This window comes from Acipenser ruthenus, chromosome 6 (genome assembly GCF_902713425.1).
Source record: "Acipenser ruthenus chromosome 6, fAciRut3.2 maternal haplotype, whole genome shotgun sequence".
Taxonomy (NCBI): domain Eukaryota; kingdom Metazoa; phylum Chordata; class Actinopteri; order Acipenseriformes; family Acipenseridae; genus Acipenser; species Acipenser ruthenus.
This window is the reverse complement of record NC_081194.1, coordinates 56,977,457-57,001,286: the sequence shown is the minus strand read 5'-3', so window position 1 is coordinate 57,001,286 and position 23,830 is coordinate 56,977,457. Positions and strand designations below refer to the sequence as shown.

Genomic DNA, 23,830 nt, shown 5'->3' with positions numbered 1-23,830 from the left:
TATATATATATATATATTTTTTTTTTTTTTTTTTTACAGTAAATCACTTTGACATTTTATCAATACAGGTCTGCATGGTCAGAGGAGGAAGGTTCTGCATAAAGTTTCATGAAGAATGACTTTATACTATGTACAAATGTGGCAAACATGCTATTATGTAGTAGTCACACACGTTTTACCTTTTTGTGTATTATACACTCTTATAAGATCTGCTTTCACAAATCAATTGTAATGTGATCATTTCAAGTAAATATTTCTGTGTAATGGAAGCAGGCGTGCAGAGTAATGTGTGCAGATCTCCTGTGTAATGAGTGAGATGGAATTGATGCATAAATGCTACTGGAAACCAAACCCTTTCCAGTATATTTATATAGATTTATAGGAAGATGTTCACAGACAGTTTGGTTGTTGGCCAAACAAAAGATTACGTAAGACATATTTATAATGTAAATAATGCCCCGGATTTAGTTTCCTTGTTAAATTTTGGTTTTTAAACATAATAAAATGTACTGTAAATATTTGTCTTTTGGCATGTGAAAAATGTAATATTTCAAGGATAAGTATTTTTAGACTACAAGGCTAAATGATGCATCTCCTCAAGAGGGTGAAGCTGTTTTAATCCCTTTATTTGTTTGCACATTTGGAGACTCTTGAAGGATCCATGCCTATAGCTGGTCATATGTCACCCCTGCATGGAAAATCTGCAAGTCTGGCAGCTTCCCGTGCTCATACGACAGGAATATCACACATACAGTCCTATTCCTACCACAATGGAAGGTGTCCCGCTGGCTATAGAGACAGCTTGTCTGTTCTATATACAGCAAGGGGAGCTTTGTACTTGCCAAGTCCTACAGCAGCCAGTAGGGAATTCTCACCCTGTCCAATACGCCTTCTCCTCTGAAGGACGGAGGCTGCAGCCTGCATTCAGCTCACAGAGGTTCATGGGTCTTTGAGAAAGTTCCTCTGCGTGCATCTACCAATTTTAAATAATCCATTTTGGTGATTCATACAAGGAAAAAAAAGCATTGGTGTTTGTGCATGTTACATTCACAAACACAACCTAAGATTTTATGTATAGTTTTCAAAACACCAAACCCATTTCAAATATTTTTGCATACATGCTTTTCCAGCCCACTGTTCTTCCAAAGTGTTGCCATGTTTTTGCCTAACATTGGTTTCCCATCACTTTCAACCAGTGAATATGTGGCGACCCAAGTTTCTAGTTTTTCCCCACTAATGGCTTGGAGGCAGGGCTAATGCTTTCTTGTGCGTTTCAAGGATGGTACCAATAAATGAGGTAATTTTCATTCACAATTAATAATGGTACAAGACAGAGCCATCATGTTAACAATTATCTTTATTGTTTTTCAAATGGAATACAAGTTACCCACTAGAACATACTTTAGTATTCCCATCATCAGTTTACATTCGTAGAAACACAACTCACTGGGGCACCTGAGTGGCGCATCCAGTAAAAGCACTTGCGTAGAGTGCAGAATGCGTCCTATAGTCTGGACGTCGCGAGTTCGAGTCCAGGCTATTCCTTTGCCGACCGAGGACGGGAGCTCCCAGGGGGCGGCGCTCAATTGGCTGAGCGTCGTCCAGGGGGAGTGAGGGTTAGGTCGGCCAGGGTGTCCTCGGCTCACCGCGCACCAGCGACCCCTGTAGTCTGGCCGGGCGCCTGCGGGCTTGCCTGTAAGCTGCCCGAGAGCTGCGTTGTCCTCTGACGCTGTAGCTCTTGGGTGGCTGCATGGTGAGTCCGCAGTGTGAAAAAAAGCGGTCGGCTGACGGCATACACTTCGGAGGACAGTGTGTGTTCGTCTTCGCCCTCCCGAGTCAGCGCAGGGGTGGTAGAGGTGAGCTGAGCATAATAAAATAATTGGCCATTCCAAATTGGGAGAAAATAATAAGAAACTCAACTCACTGGTGGTACACTGTGTCACTAACCTGGCTTAGTCTATTCTTGCTGTGTTTCGTTTTTTGTTTTTTTTAATTGAGTGTCCAGGGTAGCCGAACAAAAGAAAATTAAAACTAAAAGTTTATAATCAAACACAAGTTTCCATAAAATCATGAAGTTAAAATGTTAGTTTTATTTTCTTTAAATTAAGTGTTAATTTGAACTGTGGATGAACAGATGATTTGATTGTAACTCAAAAATACATCCTGGGTAGACTTTTCAAAATAAAGCATGATTAAACCAGCATTGTGGTGATGGACATCCCCTCCACAGCTGTGATGTCACGGCTGACCCCGAACCAGTTATTATGTGTAGTAAGAAATTGGATTCCTTTGCATGGAGAATTTCAGTGGCTAGAGTTCACGGCTCCTCGATTGATTCAGATTCAGTTGTATTAAGTCTGCCCACTAATAATGTAGAGCAAAATAGGTATTGTGGTGTTTGCAGAGCCGACCCGAGCTGAACCCAAGACAGAAGTGGAGTCCTGCTGGGAACGAGCTGAAACATTGGACATGGACTGGATGATTTAAAAATGAAATGTATTAATGAGATGATATGTGCTGTAACCATTTGTAATGTTTGAATAATCTTTAGTCTGTAACAAATACTGTAAAGTGCTCTCTCTGTAAGACCGAAAAACAGAATCTGGTACAACTTGATACACTGGCCGGCCTTGAGCAGTCTCTTATTAAAATTGGCACGATTCCCAGAATTTAGTGCTGAAATCTCTGTTAAGACTTTTCAGCTTGACTACAGAATAATGCTGTACTAATAGATGTATGTTAATATGCTTGTTTTAAATGGTATAGATTGCTGTGGTAACATATAATCATAGGTAGTGATAATTATTGTTAGTATGAAATACTATGAACAATTTTTATGTATAAGATCATATGATTCACTTTGCTTAATATGATAGCATACCTGAAGCTGTTTTCTATCAAGATGAGCATAGTTAAAAACGGAGTCCTAATTCAATGAAAAGAATTACTGTGTGCTTACATTCAAGAATTATAACTTCTGAATATAAAGGGAAAAGGAGTTAGGAGTATTCTTAAGGGAAAGAGAAAAACAGAAAAGGATTAAAAGACCTCGCTTTGAGTAGGTTTCTGCTTGTAATTCAGTTTTAAAATAAGTAGGTGAGTAAGAACAACCTAGAGTAAAAGCAGACTCTAACTTAAGAAAATAAGCATTGTCAGAAGATACACCACAACTAGAGAGCAGAAAAATTGAATAAAATCCTATTGTAATATTGCGGATATACTGCTGCTAGCAGAAAGTAATAAGGTTAGCAGCCATACGCTATAAGAAGTAATGTACTAGTTTGACTCTGAAGTTAAAAGACGCAGCATAAAAAGATGTTGTGTTTAAAATGCAAAATAAAAGGATTGAATAAATAATGAAGAATAAAAGCAGGAGATAGGTTTTAGGAGAGTAAACTCTATGTGACCTGTCTTCTTGAACTCTCTATCAGCCTGCCCTTGGAGAAATTAATATTAGCTGCTGGAAGGCCTCTTTGGTGGGAAGAAGCCGGAATTTTTTTATCAGAAGGCTTATAGTATCGGGCCGGACTGCAAAAATAGGGAGTTAGAACGGATGGTCTTAGCACTTAAGATAGTTAGTTGTCGGGCGGAACAAGCACGTAAGATACAGGTGTAAGGAAAGTTCTAGGGAACATTAATCACTATTAAACTTGGCAAGAAAAGAGGTGTCTCCAGCAAGCTGGTTTTAGCCAGTATGTGTATAGCTGAAACATACAGGGTCATCTGGATGTCAATTAAGTTCAAGCTACCAGGGGCCCATAGGAGAAAAACATTACAGCTTTACAGCTCAGTAAAATAGTTAGGTTTTCCATAAGGAGAAAACTCTACATTAAAAAGATATAAGATGGAAGTTCCCTATAATACCTGCTAAACACACACCTGTAAGGAAAGAATGAAATTAATTTGAGAGTGAGATGACATGAGGGAATATATTTTTGAAAGCCAAGTTCATGTAATCAATTATAATCATTATAACTATAACTGCTATATTATCATATAACTATTGGTGTTGCATATATTCAAAAAACACCACTTTTCTTATATTGGTGTTGCATATATTTAAAACACCACTCCTTTTTATAATGCACCCATATTAAGTAGTGAATCAAGGTTGCAGGGATTTTGTGAACTCTGCTTCACCTAACTTTTCAGATGAAGGAGGGGGGCCAAGAATGAGTGGATGAGAACATGGGCTAGTGTTGATTTGTTGGCATATGACTTTAATTGAGTCTGAGGAGTTGGTTGAATTCTTTAGAGATTACTGTTTGCCAAGAGATAAGGACTGTCAATATAGATTGATGACTGGATCTAATTGGGGCTTCCCATTGCTTTCAATGGGACGAAAATTGTATAAAAACCCTGGGCCGATCACACTGAGACCACCACAATCAAGCTTGGCAGGGCTATGTGTGGTCCATCCTTTGCAGATCTCTACAGAACAGTCCTTCTCTTTTGTTCACGCTACTCTTCCTTATAATGGGAGGTAAGCATATTAATGGTAATATTGTTATCTCGCATTTATTGGTTATATTGCTATGAGGTTTTGAAACTATGTTTTGGTATTAAGAGTGTTATATTGAATGTGCTAAAACATAGCAGTGGGTGCTTGTAGGCTTTGTGCTTAACCAGCCTGAGGGCTGCACTGAATACATATAATTGTATTATGTTATTGAAGTATTAAATGCTGAAGCTTGTAATAAACTTAGGATTGCTAATTATTGTTACATGTTTTCGGGTTTTGGTAGTATGCGCAAACTACTAAACCAATATTAAAGGCATTTTAATAAAACGAAGGAGCGCTGATGTTGCTCTGATTCGTGAAACTTTGAATAAATGAGTCTGAGTGATTTTCTTGATTAAATAAAAAGGTTTTAAGGACACACCGCTCGTCCAGTGCTCGAACATAAACCACTAGGAGTTTTAAACATCTCTGTCCTCCTTAACGTCTCCCCTGAGTTAAGAGTGTGTGCAGAGCAAATAATATAATAAAAGAGAACGTGAAAAGTGAAAACGTGACAGTTGGCGCCCTAAACGTGGGGCGAGCGAAATAAACGGTCCACAAAATAAACCTAATCTAGAAAACACTAATAAATACGATCGACCAATAAAAATTAAAATTGTTTAACATTTTGAAACGCGTTACTAAAATAGTTTAAACATTTTAATTCCATCACGTAATTTTGTAAGGTAAATTGCGTATGGGCATTTAAACTCCGGAAACCCGACGTTGTGACGCAACCCCAGATGCGGCAACCTCACTTGTGCACAAATCTTCCGGTAAAATAAAGTCTAGCAAAAGAGGGCGTTGAACGGGCTATTATAAATAGTAAAAACGGGCTACTCTAAATGGCATCTGCAGGGAGATTCATAGAAAAACTCCTTGAAATAATTTTGTGGAAGAAAGGGTTTATGCAGTTATAAACAGATTGTCTCAGACTATAGACAGAGAAATGAATATTGATGGAAATCTGGAAAGCGCTTCGGATAGGGGGGAACAGGATGAGATGGAGTCTCAACTTTCCTCCTCTGAGTCAGAAATGGGGGAAGAAACTGCTAACAAAAAACGAGTATGTGAAAGTAAGCTGTTACTTGCCTTAATGTGTCCAAAGAAAGAAAGAAAAATAAGTTAAGCAAGCAAAGGAATAAATCTGATGAAAAAAAAACTGCAAGAGAAAACTCAGTAAATCTGCCTTGGGAAGCTGCAACTAGCAGAGAGGAGAGAGCACCGGCTCCACCCACTAATTCATGTGACTTGCGATCATCAGGTCCTAAAGGGATACGAGCACAGAAAGTAACAAACTCTGAAAAACTTAGAGCGCTGAATACGTTAGACAACCAATGTATAATTTATTGGCTGTTACAGCTAATGTCTGCCAAGAAATAAATAATAATGAAAACCTCTTACATGGAGGAGGTGTGGTTAGAGCCCTGTCTGATGCAAGCGGTTTAATAATTCAGGAAGAAAGTTACGATTGGATTTTTTTTTAAAAAAAAGGTAAAGTTAGAAGTGAGGAATGGATGTAACTGCAACCAGTTTGTTACATGCATTTCACTTGCTATGATTCATGTAGTCCTAGAGAAGGAATGCTGAATTCAGTTAAAAAATTTAAGTGAAGCAGTGTTAGCAGCCTTGATACAGCCTCTGCTTGTAATGCAAGTGAGGAATGTTTAGTTCACCCAGAGGGGCGGTAACCTGCAGGGAGAGAGAGAGAGAGAGCTCACAGACTGCACCAGCTTGTGAGTATAAGGAGGGGGTCTTGGAGAGCCCAGAGATCGGGAATGCACAGAGAGCAGACCTAAAATAACATAGAGTGAAAGACATAGCAGACGTTCGATTTTTAACCCATTAGCAGCAGAAGCAGTTGAGATTATGATAGAGAAGGTGGAAGATTATTTGAAATATTGGAATTAATAAAGATAATGATACAGAAACAAATAATTATATTACATTAAATAATTTAATACATTTAAATAAAATAAATAAATAAATAAATAAATTAGAATTAAATTAAATTAGATTAAGCATCAGGGTATGAAGCGGAGTACAGCCTTTAAAGAAAAAGTTAGCAGTATTTCTTCCCCAAAAACAATAAAGCAACTCCAAGCCGTGATGGGGTTGTTTAATTATGCGAGAAACACTGTAACAGGATACTCAGTCCTGGCAGCCCCGTTGTATCGAAAGATTTCCCACGGTAACGCTGAGGGAATAGGGGTCTCGTGGACAGAAGAAGACGAACTTAGGCTAACGCAGCTTAAGACGTTAATACAAGAAGCGCAGGATATTACCACTCGAGTCAGTGGTAAGTCCTTGGAAGCCTACTTCCATATTGGTGAACAAGCTGCAGTAGGGGTGAAAAATAAAGGGGATGAAATGCCAATAAAGAATTGGGGTTTCAATTTCACCTCACAGAACAGCAGTTTTGTTATGAAAAAAGGATGCTAACCGCTCTTGCTAGAGTAGCACCGTCCTTATTCAACCTAGCTCAGGATGATCTTATTGAAGTTTTCAGTGATACCCCAGGACTAGCTACCCTAACAAAGGGATCACTGATAAACACGAAAGCGCTTAAATTACGGTGGGATAGATGGGTCACTTTGCTAGCAGACCCTAGAATAATCTTCACTACCGTCTCCGAGCTAGCCTCTAACCTCAGAAGTAAATTCCTTCACCTTCCCCCGTTTGAAAAATGGGAGGAATGAACTGCCCCAGCAGGACAGCCGTTTGTGCCTGACTGGTTAATCTTCTCAGATGGATCCATTCCAGTTTGTGGAATAGGGATATCCGTCGGAAGAAATCGGAATGGAATTTATGAGGAAACGTAACACCACTCTGAAGTGGTATCAGGTCGATCCGCTTAAGTAGCAGAAGCTAAAGCCCTATTGAAGGGATTACAAATGGCTCAAAGTTTGGGGACGCCCAGTGAGACCATATTATTGATTACAGACTCAAGTTACTGCACCCAAGCATTCAATATTCACTCTCTAACATGGAAAGAGAATGGTTACTCTGACCATAAGGGTAAGCCCATAGCGCATGCCAATATATGGAAAGAGATTGAAACATTGAGGAGCAATAGGATCAGTGTTCAGCATGCAGCAGGTCACCAGAAGGGGAAAGAAGTAACTATAGTGGGAAATAATCGCGCTGATGAATTAGCGCAAGGAGCAGTACAAGGTCATCAGCATCAGCAGCAAAACTGATCAATTTGCTAGCTGATAGCCAGCTGTTGTCTGAGTTCCCCCCGGACGGGGACAGATACCAGTTGGAACAAGGGAATTCTATACCGACTGTTTAAAACAAGCAAAAGGATAGTACCCCCTAAAGCAAGTCGACAAGCCATAGTACTGGCAGCTCATCAAGGAGCAGGTGCCTTGCATAGTGCACTTAAGGGAACTTTGCATCAGTTGCGAGATTAATGGTGGACTGAACTGCATGCTGAAACTGTGGAGATCTGCAGAAGATGTTTGCCCTGCCTACAACACATTCAGAAACCAAAAGGAACAAAGTAAGAATTGCACCTGGAAATATTTCATTAAATATTTTCATGAATGAGTTTTTAAGAATCACAAATACATATTTGAATTACAGACTGCATGAAAAATTAAAGACTTTATTCATTTGACAAATGATTAAGGAAAAGAAAGTATACAGTATACTATTTAATTCTAGAGTATACATTAAATAAATGAAATTCTGTTTATAACAATTTAAAAAGAAAAATGTTATTGCAGTTTACTAGTAATTCTGTAATGGTTATAAGTAAAGCCTAGCATGGTTTCGTCTTATTTTATTACATGAATTGGAAAAAACAAAAATAAGAATAAAACTTAAAAATAAATAATTAGTAATAATACATTTGAACAGTAATGAAAGTAAAAACTTTTATATTATAAATGTGATTATTTTACTGGTTACATCGTTAAAATAAAACTAAAGCTTTTGTGTTTTGTTTTTGCAAAAGGAATGTAACAGAATTATTGCCTTGACTTGACAGGTAAAGCAAAACCATGCAATGAGAATGATAGGGATTTAAGAGAGCAGTTTGGAAAGTACAAAATGCTTATGTCTGTTTATTGAGAAAGTGTGTTAATATACACTTTGCTTTTGAAACACAGAAGGCAGCTTTTGTATTGCAGAACTATTGAAAAAAAAAGTACAATGAATATTTTTTTCTTTTAACACTTTCTTAAATTCAGTTTTGATGTACTCTGGGTGTTTTTGACAAATGGAAAAGATAAGAAGCTTGGTCTTTGTGTCTTAAATATATACTAACTTTTGTAAGTCTGTAACCAGAACTGAAAGGAGTGAACCTTGCTTGGAAACCATGACAACACTGATAAACAAGTCAGCTGAGAGCCACTTTAACTCTTTAGGTGCAGGTATAGTGGAAGAAGTTGATAGGTATGCTATTGCAAGCAATGAAATGTTATACGTTTGAAAAAATAACTTTTAACCTGTCTTGGTTTTAGTGATTATATATAATTGATTAACAACTATGGGTTTTTGTAACATCAATTGATAAAATAACATTAAGAAATGTGGAAGTTTATTCTTTAAGTCTCGGTGATATATTCATTTTAACAGATATATCTGCTTGTAATAAGACAAAGAAAAACTTGCACTCATATTTCAATAGAGACCTTGTGAATAAATAATCAAACGATGAAACAGGTCATTGAAGGAGAAGCAAGCGCTTTTTTCTCTGTTACGAGCTGATTTCCAAGAGAATAATAATAATAATAAAAATACATTTAAAAATTATAATATAAAATAAAATAAATAAGCAAGAACCCATAGCATAGGCATTGGAAATTGCTGAACAGGTTCCTTATGACCCGGTGATTTATAGGGATTCATTTACATAGGATGATATTTAAATACTTTTCCAGCAGACCCTACTGTATAGACAGACATATATTTATGAGCAGGGAATGACAAACATCCATTTCATAAAGCAGCAGGGATTCTGGAAACTGTTTGAAATATTTAATATAACAAGAATAATGAGAATAAAAAAAAAAAACATGTGAACAATGTTGTTATACTGCACCTCGGCTTTCCTCTGTTCGTGTTCTTTATGAGGAGCAGGAGCCGGTGTTTGAATCTGAGTCTCTCGAGGAACCTGAAGGGGGATCTGTCACGGCTGACCCCGAACCAGTTATTATGTGTAGTAAGAAATTGGATTCCTTTGCATGGAGAATTTCAGTGGCTAGAGTTCACGGCTCCTCGATTGATTCAGATTCAGTTGTATTAAGTCTGCCCACTAATAATGTAGAGCAAAATAGGTATTGTGGTGTTTGCAGAGCCGACCCGAGCTGAACCCAAGACAGAAGTGGAGTCCTGCTGGGAACGAGCTGAAACATTGGACATGGACTGGATGATTTAAAAATGAAATGTATTAATGAGATGATATGTGCTGTAACCATTTGTAATGTTTGAATAATCTTTAGTCTGTAACAAATACTGTAAAGTGCTCTCTCTGTAAGACCGAAAAACAGAATCTGGTACAACTTGATACACTGGCCGGCCTTGAGCAGTCTCTTATTAAAATTGGCACGATTCCCAGAATTTAGTGCTGAAATCTCTGTTAAGACTTTTCAGCTTGACTACAGAATAATGCTGTACTAATAGATGTATGTTAATATGCTTGTTTTAAATGGTATAGATTGCTGTGGTAACATATAATCATAGGTAGTGATAATTATTGTTAGTATGAAATACTATGAACAATTTTTATGTATAAGATCATATGATTCACTTTGCTTAATATGATAGCATACCTGAAGCTGTTTTCTATCAAGATGAGCATAGTTAAAAACGGAGTCCTAATTCAATGAAAAGAATTACTGTGTGCTTACATTCAAGAATTATAACTTCTGAATATAAAGGGAAAAGGAGTTAGGAGTATTCTTAAGGGAAAGAGAAAAACAGAAAAGGATTAAAAGACCTCGCTTTGAGTAGGTTTCTGCTTGTAATTCAGTTTTAAAATAAGTAGGTGAGTAAGAACAACCTAGAGTAAAAGCAGACTCTAACTTAAGAAAATAAGCATTGTCAGAAGATACACCACAACTAGAGAGCAGAAAAATTGAATAAAATCCTATTGTAATATTGCGGATATACTGCTGCTAGCAGAAAGTAATAAGGTTAGCAGCCATACGCTATAAGAAGTAATGTACTAGTTTGACTCTGAAGTTAAAAGACGCAGCATAAAAAGATGTTGTGTTTAAAATGCAAAATAAAAGGATTGAATAAATAATGAAGAATAAAAGCAGGAGATAGGTTTTAGGAGAGTAAACTCTATGTGACCTGTCTTCTTGAACTCTCTATCAGCCTGCCCTTGGAGAAATTAATATTAGCTGCTGGAAGGCCTCTTTGGTGGGAAGAAGCCGGAATTTTTTTATCAGAAGGCTTATAGTATCGGGCCGGACTGCAAAAATAGGGAGTTAGAACGGATGGTCTTAGCACTTAAGATAGTTAGTTGTCGGGCGGAACAAGCACGTAAGATACAGGTGTAAGGAAAGTTCTAGGGAACATTAATCACTATTAAACTTGGCAAGAAAAGAGGTGTCTCCAGCAAGCTGGTTTTAGCCAGTATGTGTATAGCTGAAACATACAGGGTCATCTGGATGTCAATTAAGTTCAAGCTACCAGGGGCCCATAGGAGAAAAACATTACAGCTTTACAGCTCAGTAAAATAGTTAGGTTTTCCATAAGGAGAAAACTCTACATTAAAAAGATATAAGATGGAAGTTCCCTATAATACCTGCTAAACACACACCTGTAAGGAAAGAATGAAATTAATTTGAGAGTGAGATGACATGAGGGAATATATTTTTGAAAGCCAAGTTCATGTAATCAATTATAATCATTATAACTATAACTGCTATATTATCATATAACTATTGGTGTTGCATATATTCAAAAAACACCACTTTTCTTATATTGGTGTTGCATATATTTAAAACACCACTCCTTTTTATAATGCACCCATATTAAGTAGTGAATCAAGGTTGCAGGGATTTTGTGAACTCTGCTTCACCTAACTTTTCAGATGAAGGAGGGGGGCCAAGAATGAGTGGATGAGAACATGGGCTAGTGTTGATTTGTTGGCATATGACTTTAATTGAGTCTGAGGAGTTGGTTGAATTCTTTAGAGATTACTGTTTGCCAAGAGATAAGGACTGTCAATATAGATTGATGACTGGATCTAATTGGGGCTTCCCATTGCTTTCAATGGGACGAAAATTGTATAAAAACCCTGGGCCGATCACACTGAGACCACCACAATCAAGCTTGGCAGGGCTATGTGTGGTCCATCCTTTGCAGATCTCTACAGAACAGTCCTTCTCTTTTGTTCACGCTACTCTTCCTTATAATGGGAGGTAAGCATATTAATGGTAATATTGTTATCTCGCATTTATTGGTTATATTGCTATGAGGTTTTGAAACTATGTTTTGGTATTAAGAGTGTTATATTGAATGTGCTAAAACATAGCAGTGGGTGCTTGTAGGCTTTGTGCTTAACCAGCCTGAGGGCTGCACTGAATACATATAATTGTATTATGTTATTGAAGTATTAAATGCTGAAGCTTGTAATAAACTTAGGATTGCTAATTATTGTTACATGTTTTCGGGTTTTGGTAGTATGCGCAAACTACTAAACCAATATTAAAGGCATTTTAATAAAACGAAGGAGCGCTGATGTTGCTCTGATTCGTGAAACTTTGAATAAATGAGTCTGAGTGATTTTCTTGATTAAATAAAAAGGTTTTAAGGACACACCGCTCGTCCAGTGCTCGAACATAAACCACTAGGAGTTTTAAACATCTCTGTCCTCCTTAACGTCTCCCCTGAGTTAAGAGTGTGTGCAGAGCAAATAATATAATAAAAGAGAACGTGAAAAGTGAAAACGTGACAGTGAACACAATATAAGAGATACTGGTATCATGAAGCAGTAAATAATCCTAACCCCACACCTACATGTAAGTTTGACATTCAGACAGATGGATCCAGATACTCTTAATAGCATTTGTTAAAAAATGTCCCAATGAAGTTTCATCACACCGGAGTAAGCAGTAAGCACTTCACTTGATACACTGGTATGTAAAACAGTCACAATGCTATGCATTCCCAATACAGTAAGGTTTTGTAGCTGTGGATTGAATACAGACGCATTAAGTATTATGGTTGGCCCACGATATGTGACCAGATTTGTAAACAAATGTATGCACAACTTCCTAAGCCAAATCATTGATACAGCCAATAAAAATAAGTTTTATCAGTAAGCCAGTTTAAAAGAATTTAGAAATAATATTGTTCAACCGGTGACTCCTATGATGCTGAATTCCTATTTATGAACTAGAGAGTGCAGATATTTTTACAAACAGTACAGATTAGTCATCTTCATGTATAGGTATCTACACTCTGCTGCTTGGTTATAGTAGTGTAACACTATAGTACCCATTGTTTAAACAATATTACACAATAACAGCGCTGCTTGCTAAAAATGAACTCTTTCAGTGGACTACAATATTTCAGACAAACCGGTAAATAAATACACAAGTTTAAAAAATTGTGGCATAATGGCATTGCTGTGGCGTGTGATGGAAACGGTAGTTTTTTTTATTTTTTAACATACTTTGTTGTAGTTTCTTATGCTTAATACTATATTATTGTTCAAATAATGCCCTTGACCTCCAGTCTCGGGCTTTATTGACTTTAGAGTATCATCCCCTGGGTCGACATTGTCAATACCTTTTAGAATTTTGAATGCTTGAATCAAATCGCCACATAGTCTTCTTTGTTCAAGACTGAATAGATTCAGTTCTTTTAGCCTGTCTGCATATGACATGCCTTTTAAACCAGGAATAATTCTGGTCGCTCTTCTTTGCACTCTTTCTAGAGCAGCAATATCCTTTCTGTAGCGAGGTGACCAGAACTGAACACAATATTCTAGATGAGGTCTTAAAATGCATTGTAAAGTTTTAACTTTACCTCTATTCATTTAAATTCAACACATTTTACAACATAGCAATGCATTTTGTTGGCCTTTTTAATAGCTTCCCCACATTGTCTAGATGAAGACATTTTTGTCTTCATCTATCTAAAAGTGTAACATAGTTTTAGCTCTGGAAGAACAATATGTGTCTAATGAGATACAAAGTAATTAGCAGAAGGAGCTATGACTATAAGACAACGAACTGTAGCAAACCTAAAAACCCTGTTTCCACCGGAGGGGTATTGAACTTGCTTGATAATATTAATAATAAATAATGTTAGTTGTTTCAATCTGTTTAACACTAGATCGATTCCTAGCATTGCTTGGCAGGGAAATACATTTTAAACTTTTGTTCACAGAACAAAATGGAGCCTGTGCAATTGGTGCTCCTCTTTGTGTTCCACAGCCCTTTGTCTTTCATAGTCCAGCCATACAGTGTTCACCATGCTCCTGTAATTACAATTCCTGAGACAGGTTGTGTTTCCTTTTTAACCATTTAAAAAGGACCAAGCTTTTGTCTTGTATCATCATTCCTTCTTTTAATACTTTCACAGTAGACAAACACAATTTCAACCCAACTGCAGTTCCCAGGTGTGTTTGTTCCTAAGGCGAGGTTATCAGGCACATGGTGTCTCCTCAGCAGCCGTCAGCGGACTTTGCGGTCTGAAGGTGGTCAGCGAGCGGAAGGTAAAGGATGATGGGTCGTAGATGTACCTGGGAGGGGGGCAGCTGCCACTGATACTCTGATAACAAAACAGAGGAAACTTATTACTGAGGAATCAGAGATATTTGATATACAAGACATGCCATTGTAGTGTGTGAATGCCTAGGGTCTCAAGCTCATATCTGAATAAGTGTGTATACCAGTATGTTGTACTTACTAGCACCCCAGGGTGGTAAACTGCAAAGTGTAATGGAATCTTCATATTACTCATTTCAGTTAACTCTGTGGGCAGGATCCGGTGCCAGGACATTACTATGAGTGGGATTCTGGAAGGAATCTGCGGTATTATTTACTTGCATCTCAGTTACTTTGTGTTAAAAAGCTATTCAGCTATTCAGCTCAAGCTTGCTTGCTGCATGGGCTTGCTTACACAATTCATTAAATCTCCAGGTTGTTATCTGAGTTGCTAGTGATATCATTGTTTGCTGAGCACTGCTCTGCTCTATTCACTCACACAGGTGGCATTTTTCCATGCCCATCCAGGCTGGGCAAGTGTTAAATGAATAAAAATCAGGACTTTAACTCCTCCAACACTGCAGATCAGTGTTCAGGTCTAGGACAGTTAATTTCACTCTGGTATAGGAAAGTTAACTCCACTTATAATAGCAGACCAGTAAAGTAGACACTATTTAACAAGTTGTCGTGGCGTAGACTTGATGTAGTTATTTAGTCCTCTCATAAGCATAATAAGGCAAGTAAGCTGATGTCAGTATTATTAACTCAGTAGCCACTAGGAGACCTATTACAGCATTCTACCCCCGCTTAATCAAAGCTCATCCTCAAGTGTAAACACAAGTGCACTCGCCGGAGCCACTTTAGAGAGAAGCCAGCATACATGCTGTAGCTTTTTAATGCAAAGAACACTGACATTAAATCAACTGTTTCAACTATGGAGGTCTGGATTCTTTCCCATAGGCACCACTGTAATGGCTTGGCATCTCAGTCCATTGAATTGAATGAAGAGGAAGGGTCAAGGTTCAAACCAATAACATCAATGGAGCCTGTGCATGTGATAATAAAGATGGGAGGATTAGATCTAGATAGAAGTAGGGTAATTCCATGTTAACACAATACTGCGCACACAAGGCTTTGATGGAGAATCAGCTACGTAATTTACCTTTTAATTTAGTAAATATGAAAAGGAATGCAGAAGATGTATTACTGAGTAGAATAATATTTCTGACATTCATCTTTTAAAAAGACCCATTTTAGTCCCCCCAACTGATTAAAAAGGCTAACATTTGAGCCCTTTAAGACAACAAAGTAAGAAAGTAAGTACAAGACGAGGCTGTTCTGAGTGGTTCCAAAATCAGCCCACAAATGATCTCAAATCAGCAGAAAAATACAGGAAATAGCTTGTATATATTGGCAAAGACACCAAGGTTACTCAGGCTTCCACAAAAGATAGCAACATACCTTGCACTCAAGCAAGGAATGTGCAGATCGCCGATAACTCGGGGACGTATCTAACTGTATCACTGCCAACATAGGCAGACATCCCTGTTTTTAAAATACCACTGTGTCCCCAAAACTGCCCCTATAGAGTAGGGTGACAAGAGTTGAAGGGCTAAAGAGTTAAGATCTTAACCAAAGGGAGCAGTATTATTAGCCTGTGCCTGTCATCTTCCATCTTCTTAGTATTAAGCTGCAAGTCTGTTTCCAGCTGAAGCTAGCAGCGATTAGCAAGACCCTCCCGGAGCTCTTACAGGTGACTTTTCACATCCATACAAGCACTAAGAAAAGGGAGGTGGCATTCCCTGGAAGCTGGAAGCCCTCCCTCCCTGAGACCTAGTTACAAATCCATCCAGGGGACTACATGAATTGTGTTCTGTTGGTTTCATGGGCATTGTGTTACAAATGTATTGTCGAAACCTTTCGTATCTTTTTCAATTCTCCCGTATGTTCAATTTGAAATTTTCCTTGATAATACATGTTTTTCCCTGAAGATGCAACACCAGAGAGGGTCTCGCTCCTTCATGTAGGTCCACACATATTGGATTCCCCCATGTTTTCTTTGTTTGTTTTTTTTTGCTTTTCAATTATAACCCCACCTAACATGCCATGCCATCCTGCTTTGCTGAAACTATGAAACACGTGAATGATGTCTCAAAAGGGACAGGCTAGAGCAACAAGGAGTGAAAAACTGCTCCAGTGTTGTACTTTCAGAGATGTTTCAATCTTGAGAAATACAAAAAAAAAAAAAAAAAAAAAAAGATTAGTTGAAGTCAATATGGGTAGCAAAACTTGTGATTCTACACCTGAAGGAGTTAAGAAAACTGTGCAGACAATCCACACAATCTCTCTCTCTCTCTCTCTCTCTCTCTCCTCTCTCTCTCTCTCTCTCTCTCTCTCTCTCTCTCTCCTCTCTCTCTCTCTCTCTCTCTCCTCTCTCTCTCTCTCTCTCTCTCTCTCTCTCTCTCTCTCTCTCCTCTCTCTCTCTCCTCTCTCTCTCTCTCTCTCTCTCTCTCTCTCTCTCTCAATTGGCTTTATTGGCATGTGTTGCCAAAGCACATACATGGCATAACCAACTCAAATATACAGACAAATAATTTTTTTTTTTTAATACTAACAGTATCCCTCCTCCCTCTATATTAATACAGTAAACAGAATCCCTCCCTTCCCCTCTATATTAAACAGAATCCCCCTCCCTCCCTCTATTAAACAGAATCCCCCCTCCCTCAATTAAACAGAATACCCCCTCTCTCTCTCTCTCTCTCCTCTCTCTCTCCTCTCTCTCTCTCTCTCTCTCTCTCTCTCTCTCTCTCTCTCTCTCTCTCTCTCTCTCTCTCTCTCTCTCTCTCTCTCTCTCTCTCTCTCTCTCATTGTGTTAGCAGCTATTCTGTCATGCTGGGTTGTTTTCCTAGGCATTTGCTCAACCTCGTCTCTAATGAATTAGGTTTGTTGTTCTAATCTAATATTCAAAAAGTATTCCCTTGATCTCTGCTGTTGTTCCCCCAACCATGTTAATTTCAAATTCAGTTGGGTTATTTTTACCAGGAAATTTGGCAGTAAAAATTGATTTACAGCAGCATCATGGGACAGCTGCAACATGGTATTGCTGAACCTCAACAAATCATAAAAATTATGCAAAACTACTACTACAGATATTTCTGGAATTCAGGCTGCTAAGAGCCTTTTTAGCAACTCTGAAAATAGTGCTACAGGGCTCACTAAATCAACAACACAGGAAGTGAGTAGGTACAAGAAAGGAAAAGTAATTTAGGGATACATAAAAAATCTTACCCGGATCTTTACAATTCTCGTTTTCCCGACACAATTTTTCTTAAACAGCATCTGCTACAATGAAGACACCAGAACACAGGATTAGAGACCTGACCAACTTAAATAAAGAAAAATCTTAGGAAAACTGAAACAAGCTGTTTTTTAATGTAAAGAATGTGGAGGGTAGACAACATGTCATAACTGAAGGAAGGCCGCGGTTGTTATGCACCTCAGCAGCAGTCAGGTCGAGACCTATATTAGCAAGCAAAGACCATCTTGAGACAAAGACTAGATCCAGACCACCTAAAGGGTTAACTTTAGAATGCTGAGGCTAAAAGAGGGCCAGACAGCCACCACACAAGCCTCCTATTGTTCCTGCTCCGGCCTCCCAATTCACATGACCGAGCCTTGCCCACAATCCCTGGCTGTGTGGCTGGGTTGTGCTTTCATTGCGTCTTACCTTGTCATCTGCTGACTGTCTCAGCACTGAGAGACATATGGACCCCTTCCTCTCTCCCTAATCCCTCAAGCCCCTCTGTTAGTCAGGACCCTGATAGCCACTGAATTTAACAAAGCTGGACCATTGTTTTTTGTTCTTTTGTTTGGTTTGGGTGTGGGAGAGTCTGTGATCCTCTTTCAGTTCCTTGGCATCACCTGGGATATGCCAGTGCAGAAGGACTTACTCCAGAAATAAATGATGGGCTGCCCCATCCATAAAAGGGTCATTTCACTGTATATGTTTGTCCAAAACAGTGTACTGCAGTGCCATTTAAAATAATTAATCCACAACTTCTCTTAAAAATATAAGATAATGCTTGTAAGAAACTAAGACAAGTTGACACACAATGTGCACTGAAAGAATCAATCTTTAAGCTAAAAGTTATTTACTTCTAGTAATATTTTAACTAAGCGTTAATTATTTCTAGAAACACAGACGACATTGACTATGAACGTAAATCAGATCCAGCAAGTACTTAAGGAAAAAAAGTGGGAGGAAGTGAGAGAGACAGTCAGTAAAAGGAAATACCTGTTGCATTTTCTCCAAGTCTAGACTGGGCCTGCCCTGGTTTCGTTGTCGTTTATACGATGCAGACTGGTCGAAGTGAGCCAGGATAATAGGTCTGGCTTGTTCCCTGACCAGTCTGTGCGGTGGGGAGGCACTGAATGGCACAGGACTGGGGGAGACACACAGTCGGGTGTCAGGCTCCACTGGGCCACACAGGGCCTTGACCTCTTCATCACTTGAAGAGGTGCTGGCATCACCATGGCGACCGCCCCGCCCTGTCCGCTGCAGGCCCCACTTCCTGCCCTCGCTGTCCTGCTGCAGGAATTCACGGCTGATTCGCTCCAGCTCTTCCTCTGAGCTGTGCCGGTCCAGGCCCGGGTCAAACAGAATCCGTAGCTTCCGCACACGCGCCAGTGACAAGGCCTCCTGGTTCTGCAGCTGGTTGGTGGCCAGAGGGCTCTGGCTGCAGTTCTGTTTCATTTCTGGAGGTAAAAAGAGGTTTGTTAGATAGAATCACTATTGTGGGGTTAAGGGGGTGTCTCTCACACTGTCTTAACCACCCTAAACAAAATTAGACAAGAGTTAACCACATCCAAGACAAATAAAATGTGGAATGGCCTGGGATTGTGGGGAAAAGTCTGACAGTGACACCACTCTACCAAACTCTTGACGTTGCTTGCCGTTCTGGCTTTTGCATACCTCTGTCAATCTGCACCAGCTCCTGGTTCTCTCCCTCCAAATCGTCACTCTCGTCCCCATCATCACTTGCATGGTATGATATCTATAGGAACACGGACACTGTGTGAGACTGATGTTGGGTACATCAACACATTCTAATATCTCTGCAGCGAAATACAGCGTTGCTGTGTGTGAAAGGGCTGAAGGATTCAAACAAGGGCCTGTATGAAAAAAAAAAAAAAAACACTTATTTTCCTCTTGATGCGACTCAAGCTGCCTGTTGCATTTACACATTCCTTTGTTGTGACAGCATGTAGGATGGGCAGTCCCATTCCACACATTCTTCCATGCCATTGTCAAAATCCCGCCAGTGCTGAAGCATTTCTTTTCTTGTACCAGCCAGACATCCTGGCATTACACCGATAGAGGCACCAGCCAAAACACGTGTCCCCTTGACATAGTTTTACATTAGAAAAGTGCTCCTCAAAGTTTTTTGGACACAGGGTCATGCATGAAGAGCATGATCTATTTATACTCTATCAACAATGAACTAACTTCTTATTCCAAAACATAAAACAAAATTACGTTGAAATTCAGATTTATCAAATCTCACAGATTTTGAGCAAAAAGTAGTATGTTATAATGGCTTTGGTTCCTCTGCTACCACACCAGTATTGCAGCACACTTGTCAGTTTGCATTGCCGGCACAACATTCAGGTAGGATTTTGAGTCATTTGAGTCCCTTGATTGGTCTCAAATGTCAAGTTTTGAAAAAAAAACGGTATTTTCATTGTATAACATGGTATCTGGTACTACACTAGGTTAATTAGTTTTAGATAACCAGGGAAGTACAAGGCTATTTCAGTCTTTCCAAATATTCTTTGAATAAAATCAGAATCACACAATCCGTAGAGTACTTTTAAAAAAAAAAGAAATATATTAATAATCTGTCAGCCCTGATAAAAATGTCGTTGGTATGACATTAAAGGATTGATGAATCAATCTGCAGGCACGCAGGAATCACAGCAGGACAGGGAAGTATCACAACAGGAAAGATGCAGTTTTAGTGCTTTTGATTACTTTTATTCTTGGTCAACAAAAAAGAAAATGGCAGTAGCATGGTGTGAATACAGCCCTTCATTTCTTAAAGTTTTACCTAATCATAGGAACCTGTTATCCTTACGAGTCAGGGCACTTTAACACACACACTTAATTAACCACAAGCATTTATTTTTGACACTTTGGGAACCGCCTTTTAATTTACAAGGAGGAGTGGGTAGCTTGGCACAGGCTTCTCCCTCAGCCCTTGCTGATATGTTTGCATGCTGGTTAACCATCACCACGTCACATGCTGGTTAACCATCACCACGTCACATGCAGGTTAACCATCACCACGCCACATGCTGGTTAACCATCACCACGTCACATGCTGGTTAACCATCACCACGCCACATGCTGGTTAACCATCACCACGTCACATGCTGGTTAACCATCACCACGTCACATGCAGGTTAACCATCACCACACCACATGCTGGTTAACCATCACCACACCACATGCTGGTTAACCATCACCATGCCACATGCTGGTTAACCATCACCACACCACATGCTGGTTAACCATCACCATGCCACATGCTGGTTAACCATCACCACGTCACATGCTGGTTAACCATCACCACGTCACATGCTGGTTAACCATCACCACGCCAAACCAAAAGTAAAAGCAAGGCTGTGCAGCGCATAAAAAAAAACTATTGCACATTTGTATTTCACAGACTGTACTACGCAATTACTGTACCGTACATACAACCTGGAATTACCTTACTGCAAGCACATGGAAACCCCCTAATTATAACAAAGGCCAAACCATCTTTAAGTACATATTTTACCTTTTTACAGTATGTGTATTCATTCAGAATGCACTAACATTGTTAGTTTTCCTCAATGTGATTTTGTGACCCTTCTCCTGCTTCAATATAATGTATGGAAGTAGATAGACATAGTTAAAAGGTCTCATTACCATATGATTTTTCAAAACCAAGAAGCAAAAAAAAAAAAAAAAAAAAAAAAGAAAAACAAGGCAAATCACAGGCAAGATGACTGCCAATTCAAAAACAAATCTCAATATTAGACAAGCAAACCATTTTTGTAAGCACCATAAAAGGAAGAGGATCATTTAGACAGCTTTTCAGATAGAGGGTGTGTGTGTGAGGATGTGGTCTTAAGGGTTAGCAAGTCAAAAGGAGATCATTTACAGAACTGCATACAAACTTTCAACATTGTCAACAAACCCAAACTTAGTTTAATTACAGTTAAATGTAACTTGTGTTGCACACCCCAGCTTTGTCAAAAAAATCTTTAAGGAGTGCTAACCATACTTTTAAATCATGTTACTTATTATTACTACCAAGATTAGCAATATTATCACTGGCCCACTTTTCTTATGTTGAAGATGATGTGGTTCTTTGCTTGTATTTCATACTTCAACATGGAACGTGCAGATATTTCAAAGACAATGCTATAGAAGTAAAGAATTGCTGACCCTTCCTGGTATTAAATCACTTCCAGTGGTGTAGTCCAATGGTCAAGTTGCAATCAGGCCAGGTGACATATCTTCAATAAAACCAAAAGTTCTTCAACACAAGAAAAGGAAGAAATAATCCTGCTAATGCTCATAAGTGCTATCCATAATTACTGTACATAGAGCCAGTGCATATGCAGGCTATGGGTAACAAAATGTGAACACTACATAGTACATCTCACATGCAAGTGGTGGGAACATGCACCCATGCATGTCTATATACAGTACATTTTGTGTTTTACAGTAGCTGAGTATATGACAATATGCATATACACAGCAGTAAACCTTACAATCCATATGCAACAGTTGTGCAGTTTTGTCTAAAATCCTATAGTAGTATTCAAATGTTAAAGGGGTACATTACCATTGGGTTTTGCATAGCTTTAGGATAAATGGGCATACATCCCTAAATGTAGTATTAGGTATACTACCACTAAACTGTCAGTATATTTATAATATATATTTACTTAAGTAAGTACGTAGTATGCTGTGCAACTACTTTTAACACACAATCACATTACTGTGTGAAACTTACCTTCAATTGAAAAGGCTGGGTTTCATTTAAAGAGTGTCTTCTCAGCTTTTTAGTTAAAGTCTTCAACATTTTAAAAACATAAATCGTATTGTATCCGGGCTCATAAACCTATTGTATCCGGCTTATAAACAAAGCAGATGAAGTGCAACGTAATTTATTGCAGCTGCGATTGAAAATAAAATAAAAAATAAATAGTTACAATTGCTACAAAACTCGTCGTTTTAACAAAAGGCTGCTAACATACACACCTACACAAGGCACTCACGGACACGCTTACAACACACTCCCTCGCGCAGAAATGAAACTTGACATTAACCATTTATACGCTGAATAGCAACTAGCAACTACATAAGCCGTCGTCCCATTTCCTTATATAAACGCGCCGCTTGTAATAATAATAGTATCCTAATCAGGGATCACAGTCAACCGATCGCTCGCATACATACAGTACTCGTACATTTTAAACTCACTCACTCACTCACACACAGAAAGCCGTGTGGCCATTCTCAGAACAGAAATACAATACACAAACCGCTTCTCACACATAGGTTCTAGTCTCCCATTGGCCAGCTAACGGCGTGATGTCATTTTCCAAAGGGTGGAGCGAAATTTGTGTATATCTATGTGATGTATGTTTCCTGGTTTAGAGTTCTATAAAGTTTTTATTTAAAAAAAAAGTTTTTGTATGTTGCATAGGTTGTACCTTGGTGGAGTTTTAAAAATTGCAGATATCTAATTCAATTACTTTTAGCTTGGAAAAGGGATTTTAGGAATAGTTAATTCCTGCAATAGACAATCGAGGACTCAGTTGGCAGGTGCTTCCATATCCAAGACTGCACAAATTAATGACAACTCAACCTACCATTATGTAAGGTCATAAGACAAGGCTCTATATGATGGCAACACCATTGATGATCCAAAATGAGATATTTAATATGAGCGTTCAGTGCCACCCACGGGGGGGGGGGGGGGGGGGGGGATGCTCATATTAATTGATTGAGGGTTGACTTGTCGAGGCCCGAAACTCTCTGTAAGCAACAATGTGGGTGTTATAATGTATTACCTACATTGTAGTGTTATTATTATTCGGTATCATATACAGTAGTTACAGAATTTCTATGTAATAGACCTTGTAGTTTATCTGTTAACTCATATTGGAAGTGTTTTGCAAACTAGTAGAATTCCTTATTTGGTCATTTTCTCGCCTTCTATTCAGTAAACAGCAGTTAGTAGTGGACTTAGAGGCATGTTCACTGTCACTAACTAGCAGATCTTAGCAGAACCCCTTTAGTAGTGCTGTTATCTTTGTAGCGGATACCGCATACACTCTGTAATTAATAGCATTACTTTGTAGCTTTACTAAGCTCTAGTAATGTTAGTAGATACTTAGTAGCTCATATGCATACAACCCCAAGTATGTTGTCTATTAACTGGTATTGGAAAGCTCTATAAATTGACAGAATTTTGTAAGCTCTACTTCATTAGGTTGCGTTTTGATGTATTCCCTAGCACGTTTTCTGGAAATTCTGGAGATTTCCTCTGAGAGGTATAAAAGTAGACCCAGTCCAGTCAGTAGTTCTGTA

The 23,830-nt window shown here is 38.7% G+C and overlaps 1 protein-coding gene across 2 annotated transcripts; it reads right to left on the bottom strand.

The window, feature by feature from the left end:
- Nucleotides 1-8,157: 8,157 nt before the first annotated feature.
- LOC117410863 (uncharacterized) lies at nt 8,158-22,782 on the bottom strand. 2 transcript variants are annotated; one of them, XM_034017768.3, is made up of 5 exons: nt 22,248-22,782; nt 19,151-19,232; nt 18,473-18,933; nt 17,467-17,517; nt 8,158-14,242 (listed from the first exon to the last, which is right to left on the bottom strand). In XM_034017768.3, exons 1-5 carry the CDS (start codon nt 22,314-22,316, stop codon nt 14,117-14,119), a joined length of 789 nt encoding a protein of 262 aa, XP_033873659.1. In that variant the 5' UTR covers nt 22,317-22,782; the 3' UTR covers nt 8,158-14,116. The 2 variants fall into 2 exon arrangements, with proteins under 2 accessions (XP_033873659.1, XP_033873658.1); XM_034017767.3 differs by having other exon boundaries at nt 17,467-17,520; nt 22,248-22,781.
- Between the last annotated feature and the right edge of the window lie 1,048 nt (nt 22,783-23,830).

What these genes read in the sequence shown, in the direction of transcription:
- LOC117410863 (XM_034017767.3), bottom strand. Translation starts at nt 22,316, where the DNA reads ATGTTGAAGACTTTAACTAAAAAGCTGAGAAGACACTCTTTAAATGAA. An exon ending in CCCAGCCTTTTCAATTGAAG is followed by an intron (nt 19,233 to 22,247) that starts GTAAGTTTCACA and finishes GTGTTCCTATAG; the next exon opens with ATATCATACCATGCAAGTGA. An exon ending in CGAGAATTGTAAAGATCCGG is followed by an intron (nt 14,243 to 17,466) that starts GTAAGATTTTTT and finishes TTTTGTTATCAG; the next exon opens with AGTATCAGTGGCAGCTGCCC.